At 33.8% G+C, this 7,358-nt stretch overlaps 1 protein-coding gene across 1 annotated transcript; it reads left to right on the top strand.

Moving 5' to 3' along the window:
* The first annotated feature begins 895 nt into the window (after positions 1-895).
* On the top strand, positions 896-2,149 carry LOC150106739 (E2F-associated phosphoprotein-like). The gene has a single exon (XM_090392678.1). The coding sequence runs from the start codon at positions 1,047-1,049 to the stop codon at positions 1,854-1,856; it is 810 nt and encodes a 269-aa protein (XP_090248804.1). The 5' UTR covers positions 896-1,046; the 3' UTR covers positions 1,857-2,149.
* The last annotated feature ends 5,209 nt before the right edge of the window (positions 2,150-7,358 follow it).

Raw genomic sequence — 7,358 nt, 5'->3', positions numbered from 1 at the left:
TTCAGTTTCTTGTATGCCTACATGATGGAACGGATTTGGCTGAAAAGTAGAGAAATATATTTTAGAAAGAGAAGATATTTTACTGGTGTAATTTTTTTGACAATAACTTCAATTTTTCATTAACACCATATGATGTTAAACCGATGCCTTTTAAATCTGATTTGATCTTCAAAAGGTTATCAGCCTTAACAATTCTCTTTTAGTCATATTGTTTGGAAATTGATACGCAGCTAATCTCCACTTCTCACATCACTGAAAGAAGGCATTTTTACAGCATATTACATATTTTTTATTCTAAATTCCGTTTAGAGACATCATCCACATACAGACTTGTGGGTAGAAAAAAAAAAGTATTTATCTGTAAATTCATGTGTATTCTATAGTCCAGTTCACTCTTTCTCTTCATTGACAGCTGAGTTAATTTCTTCCAACAACTTGTAGACCAAAAGCTAACGAGAATACAATAGACAACTACCGCCATCTTATGTTGCTAATCCTAACATATATATATAATATATAATCCCAACTAGCTAAAACTAGTTGGGATTAGGAACATTGTCTTTTATTTCTTCATGTCACACAAACGCCCTGAACTTAGACGATGATTAAAAATGAAGTCATAGCCTACCGATTCCAAAAAGTTACGAATAAATCAATTCGTCTAACTAGCGCAAAATCAAGGGTTACACTGTATTTTCGTTGGCATTGAATCCCTTTCGACAGTTTTAATATTTATTATCCTTTCTTTTAATAAAGTTTATTGTCAAGTCGGTACTTTTCGGCTAATTCCTTTATTAACATTGAACATTTTAAATAATCTAGTGTAAGCAGTACTGCCATCTATTGGCTTGTCGCATAAGTTTGTTTTACAAAATGGCTGTTGTGGGTAGTATGTAGATAAGTTAATAGTAATTGATGTAATCAGCTGGTTTTTTTATATATATATCATTTGTTTCTGGTATATGCCCTTATAATTACCTTTTTTGTTTATTAATGCCAATGTAAATGTACTTTAAATCTTAAAGGTAAATGTGTAGATTTTAATAATGAATTGTGAAGATTATTGTGTTGACGAATCAAGTGAGGATGAGAATGATGTTTCGAGTAGTTCAGATGATGAGTTTGAATTACTCAGAAAAAGAAAACATGAGAGCGACTCAGATAATTTTGATAAAGAAATGGATAACGAATTGAATGAAACTATAAGAACATTGGAAAAAGAAACTGTTTTGAAAAAGACAAACGAACAGCAGATTGACTTATCTGAAGCTAGTGAATCGGTAGTACAGAAGCAAGATGATAATGTGAAATGTTACGACGATATTTATTTTAGCTCTGGATCTGATGATGAAGATGGATCGCCGGAAAGTACGCAGAAACGAAAAAAACACCCAGTTATTTCTAATGATGATCTATTTTATGATCCAGAAATGGATAGACAAGATCAAGACTGGGTTGATAACCAACGCAGGTCGTATATTTATCCGACACGTAAACATAGGAAAGATGGGAAAGTTCGACCATTACCAAATAGTGATGCTGTGCTCAATTGTCCAGCTTGCCTAACCCTCTTATGTTTTGACTGTCAGCGACACGAAATTTACAAATCCCAATATCGTGCCATGTTTGTGCGTAACTGCATCGTGGATAATTCAGAAATTCTTCACTACCCTAATAAAAGGAAGCAAAAAAACTTTAGAAAGCGAGCCAGAGCAGGTGATTCAGAGTTTGTTACAGATAATGATAAGGTTGAGAATTATCATCCTGTTAAATGTTCAGTTTGTAATACAGAAGTTGCAGTGTATGATGCTGAAGAAGTTTATCACTTTTTTAATGTTCTGGCTAGTTTTGATTAGAATTCTTTTACAAGTTGATTTAGGACTTCTCCACTGCATGAATCATTTCTCAAATGTGCTCTAAAACAGTTCTCAGCCTGCTAACTTCATTATTCATGTTTGGATTGTAATTAAACCAAATGTTTAGTTAAATTACAAGTACATTTATTTCATTTTATTTTTTTCACCAAAAGAGTGGTTCATGTACATTTTTCAGAATTTATTCTGTGTTATATTACTGTGAGCACAGTTTTGTTAATCACATCTGTTTTATTTCCAAATAATATATATTATAAATAGTTTGGATATAATTATTTTGTGCGACTTTTTTTTATTTTTTATTTATCTTGCATTTGTGGTGTGTGTTTATGTATACATATATTTTTTTCTATACACACACATATATAATATATAATACAAATTTTTTGTGATTATTAAATCTGAGGGAACACAAAACAGAGTATTCTATTTATAATTGGAAAAGAGCACAACTAGTTTCATCCTACTGTTTGAGAATGTTATCAGGTGTGCATAAAATGGAAGGACACAGAGACATACATACTACATTAAGCAACATTAGAAATGAAATAACTGTCAGTACATTAAAAGAAAAAAAAATGAAAAGAAAACTTTCACTTGAAGTTATTCTGGATTTGGCATTGTTGAACTTTTGTGTTTTATATTTATATATATATATATATATATATGTGTGTGTGTGTGTGTGATATATCTCACACAGATTGCAACACAGCTACATATATTATATTACCATGTAAAATTTTTTTTGCCTGATTTGTGTATACATACAGACATGGACAGTGTGTGTTTATGTATGCATGTATCTTCTTCTTAGTCTCTTTCCATCTGATGCCATTTATCCCCCCCCCCCAGTTCTGTACTGTTCTGTTTGATGTTATCTAAATAATGTCCACCATCTTTTGACATGTAGATAATGTCAAACCTTTCTAGATCCATCTTGTTCTTTGGCAACCATTTCTTTTCTTCCCTTCTCTTGGTATCCACTCAGTACTAATTTTATCCACCTTTTATCTGACAATCTACTAATATGGTCATCTTCATTTGTATGCTATACAATACTTCACAATACATTCTACTCCAGTCTTATCTCTAATTCTATTTTTTCTTATTCTACCCCCCCAACCCCTTTCTTCCCCTTTGTTATGCGGAACATAACTAATATGTCTAAGGCTCTTTGGACCACACATAACCTGTCTTACTGTTTTTTAATCATTGTCCATGCTTTACTTTCCTGGGTTAACTGGAATAAAAATGCATATATTGTGAATAGCTATAGGCAAATCTAACAGATAATCTTTATGCAGCTAAAATGCTTTGCTTCCTTGTGATTCTTCTACTTATTTCTTTATCTTGTTTTTCCTTAAAAACTAACTAATTGACCAAGGTAAATATAGTCCACCACAATTTCAATAGGATTATATGCTAATTTTAGTTCAATATGATCTAAATCTGTTATCAGGTTTGCTTTAGTTATGTTAATCTTTAACCCCCCCCCCCCCTTGCTTTCGTTATCAAGGTCATTTAGCATTTCCTGAACTTATTTTTTACTAAAAGAGCCAATGTTGTCTGCAGAATGTAAATGAATGAGATTTTTTCCGTCAATGTTACTTCCAGTTTTCCCATGAGACATTCTTAAATGTAGCAGAAAACAGTTTGAGTGATATAGTATCTCTTTGCCTTACTCCTTTTCCAGTACTAAATTCCTTTCTCTGATGTTCTAATTTTATGCTGCTTGTTCATGTGATTATGCATTGTCCATAAATCTCGTGATTCTATTCAATGCAGTGGATATAAATATTTTGTATACTTGTGATAGCAAACTGATTAGTTATTCATTTCTGCTGCCCTTTTTATGTAATAAGAAAGTCAGTGATTTATGCCACTTAATTTGAATTTTTTTTTCTGTAATTAATATCATTGAACATATCCTATATGACCTTTAGAAATTGCAAACTTCCAGATTTTATGTGTTCTGCTAATATACCATCTTCTCCAGAACTTTTATTATTCTTTGCTGACTTGCAAGCTTCTGTAATTCTTCAGTTATGATTAGTGGTTCTCTATCAGCCTTATCTTATTCTGTATCGGCCCTTTTTCCAACTGAATATATCAGGAAAATTAGAGTCTTTTTCTTCTGTCTATCTTGTATTAGGCCCCTCAGGGCCTGTTATGTTCTCATTCCATCTTTTATATTGTCTTCTAGCTGATCTCTTCCCCATGGGTTTATATTCAAGGATTTGTTTGGTGATTCTACTATTGTCCATTCTTTCAATGTGTTGTTTCCATTTCCATCTGTAGTTATGGATATATTCTATTATTGGTTGCCCATTCATTTCTTCCATGATTTCTTTATTTCTTTTATGATCTAACAAGGTGTATCCTGCAGTTCTCCTCATAAATCTCATTTCTGCTGCAGTTATTCTTCTCTTGTCTCCTTTACTGATCATCCATGCCTCACTTCCATAAGTCAGCGCTGGTCTTGCCAATGTTTTATAAACTCTAATCCAAGTATGTTTTTGTACCTTTGAGGATTTATAAACTTGATTTATAATATTTAAAGCTCTATTGAAAATTTTAATTTTCATTTCTATGCCTCTTTCTTCTCTGTAGGTTAGGTGATGTTCCATGTATTTGAAAGAGTTGACTTGTTCAATAATTGTATTGTCTAAACAGATTTTACTTCTTATTGGTTCTCTTTCCTTAAAGGCCTGTGTCTTCTCTTTTGAAATTTCCATACTGAATTTTTTTACTATTAGATTAAGATGATGGATAGAGTATTGCAGATCAGTTTCAGGGGTTGCAAGTATAGCCTGATCACCTGCAAACAGTATTGTTAGTGTCTATATTAGTGCATTTGTTAATTGGGATATAAGAAAATTAGAGTAATAAACCTATAAAACTTCTACTAATGTGCCATTCAAATGGTAGTGTATATATCATTTAATAGATTGATTGCACCTGTTGCACTACCATTATAAAAATTCATTATGTTAATAAGTTACAAGTTAGAGTACTTCCTATGTTTGTGTCATGAAATTAAAATAAAACAAGATGAAAGGTTTTTTTTTACCGTGGTTCTACTATACATTAAAGATGCTAAGAAATTATATACTTTGTTTTAATCCTTTACCCAAGGAAGCAAAACAATGTTTTGTGCTTGAAATCTAATCATGTCTGAGCTACTTGTATATAGAGGCTAATGACTTCACATCACTTGTCTTAGTATGTATCCCATAATGCAAAGCGCACATACCCTTTTGGACATGTAAAATGCAATATTCATAATGGCTCTTGGGCCACCACCCACTCACTGATCAGATCTCAATAAAGGTTGAAACCAGTCTGGATAGTGGCCCTTAGCATTATGCATAGCATTTTACATGTTTGAAAGGGTGTGTGTTTTGCATTATGGGATACATACTAAGGCAGGTAATGTGAAGTCATTAGCATCTATATATAAGTAGAGCTCAGATTTGAATATATTTCACGTGCAAAACATTGTTTTGCTTCCTTGGGTAAAGGATTAAAACCAAGTATATAATTTCTTAGCATCTTTAATGTATTGTAGAACCAAGGTTAAAAAAAAAAAAAAATCTCTCAGCATCTTTCTCTCATCCAGAGATTTTTATTAATAAGGTCTAACACCTTTTGGCTACTTGTATATGAGATATATATGACTTCTGCATTACTTCAACCTTAGTATCTCCCCTGTCTGTTTCCCACTGGTAAGACCTCATTTAAGGTCAAAACTGGTCTGGGTAGTGGCCCTTCCCATTATGTAGCATTTTACTGGTCCGAAAGGGTATGTGTTTTGTATTATTGGATACATACTAAGGCAAATGATGTGAAGTTATTAGCATCTGTATACAAGTACAAGAGTTGTTCGATAAATCCGTACAAAAATGAAGAAAACATAATTTTTTTGGGGAAAAACATTTTTTATTTTTTAACATAGTCTCCTTTGAGGTCTATACACTTAGTCCAACGATGCTCGAGTTTTTTGATCCCGTCCATATAGTATGATTTGTCCAACTCTTCAAAATAGGCAGTTGTTTCAGTAATCACCTCATCTTTGATGAAAATCTCTTTCCTGCCAGCCATTTTTTCATGTTTGGAAACAGATAGTAGTCGGAGGGAGCCAAATCTGGAGAGTAGGGGGGGGGGATGTGAAAGGACTTCATAGTGTAAATCGAACAATTTTGCGGTCACAATTGCATAAGAGTGAGCGGGAGCGTTGTCGTGCTGAAAAAAAATCTTATTTTTGCCAAGTGTGGTCGTTTCTCCTTTATTTCATTATTTAAATGATCCAGCAAAGATGCATAATACACTCTGGTAATTGTTTTGCCCTTTAACAAGAAAGTCTATGAAGATTATGCCATGAGCATCCCAGAAGACGGTGGCCATAACCTTTCCTGCTGAAGGAACGGTTTTTGCTTTCTTTGGTGCAGATTCCCCACGTGCAACCCATTGTTTTGATTGTTCCTTGGTCTCAGGCTGGTAGTGATGAATCCAATGACGCAAAAATTCCTCTGGATTTCATTGAAACAGCTTCAAGCTGTCCTTGCAACAGTTCACACATTGACGCTTTTGATCCAGTGTGAGCAAACGAGGCACCCATCCTGCGGATAGTTTTCTCACAAGTAAATGTTCATGTAAAATATTATGTACGCAGTCATTCGAGATGCCCACAGCCTTAGCAATTTCACACATCTTAACTCTTCTATCATCCATTACCATATCATGAATTTTTTCAATAATTTCTGGAGTAGTGACCTCAACAGGGGTCCAGAACATTCAGTATCACTTGTGCTCGTATGGCCACTTTAAAAGTTACCATAATGTTTATCAAGCTTAGCTTTGGTTTCCTGAGCCGTTTTGACTTTCAGAAAGTAATGTTTAATCACTACACGAAATTCTTTCTCATCCATTTTTTACAAATTGCAGTACTTGATCGATTCAAATGAACGCAAACACGATCTATCTGACTGAAACTTAGTGTGTGATCCTCCAACAGTTGCCAGCAACTAAAAATGTCCTCGATACGTACTGGGGATGCCATCTCTTAGACTTTGCATGGACTTATCAAACAGCCCTCGTAGCTCAGATATGAATATATTTCACATGCAAAACATTGTTTTGGGGGTGCTTAAGGGTCAAAGCTGTATAATTGAGAGGAGACCTCCACATAGCCTTTAAAGGAATGCGGGGAACCGACCAGGGCTTCTGACCTAATGTCCAATCCTCACCTTCTCGTGGTGCACCCTGTTGGGTATCTACTTTGATACTGAATGAACGAGGATGGACTGGCAATTTGGGATTTAGCCGACCAAATTGTATTCTTCTTGGTTAAACCAAAATAAAAATTTTTTATTTTGGTTTAACCAATAAGGATGGACTGGCAATTTGGGATTTAGCCGACCAAATTGTATTCTTATTGGTTAAACCAAAATAAAAAACGATGGTACAACATGACAAAATTTCATG

This window comes from Typopeltis vanoorti, chromosome 5 (genome assembly GCF_054136105.1).
Source record: "Typopeltis vanoorti isolate ZY-2024b chromosome 5, IOZ_Tvanoo_1.0, whole genome shotgun sequence".
NCBI classification, from domain to species: Eukaryota; Metazoa; Arthropoda; class Arachnida; order Uropygi; family Thelyphonidae; genus Typopeltis; species Typopeltis vanoorti.
This window is presented reverse-complemented; position numbering and strand designations above follow the sequence as displayed.

Excerpts from the sequence above, each read along its gene's own strand:
- LOC150106739 (XM_090392678.1), top strand. The coding sequence starts at position 1,047 with ATGAATTGTGAAGATTATTGTGTTGACGAATCAAGTGAGGATGAGAAT.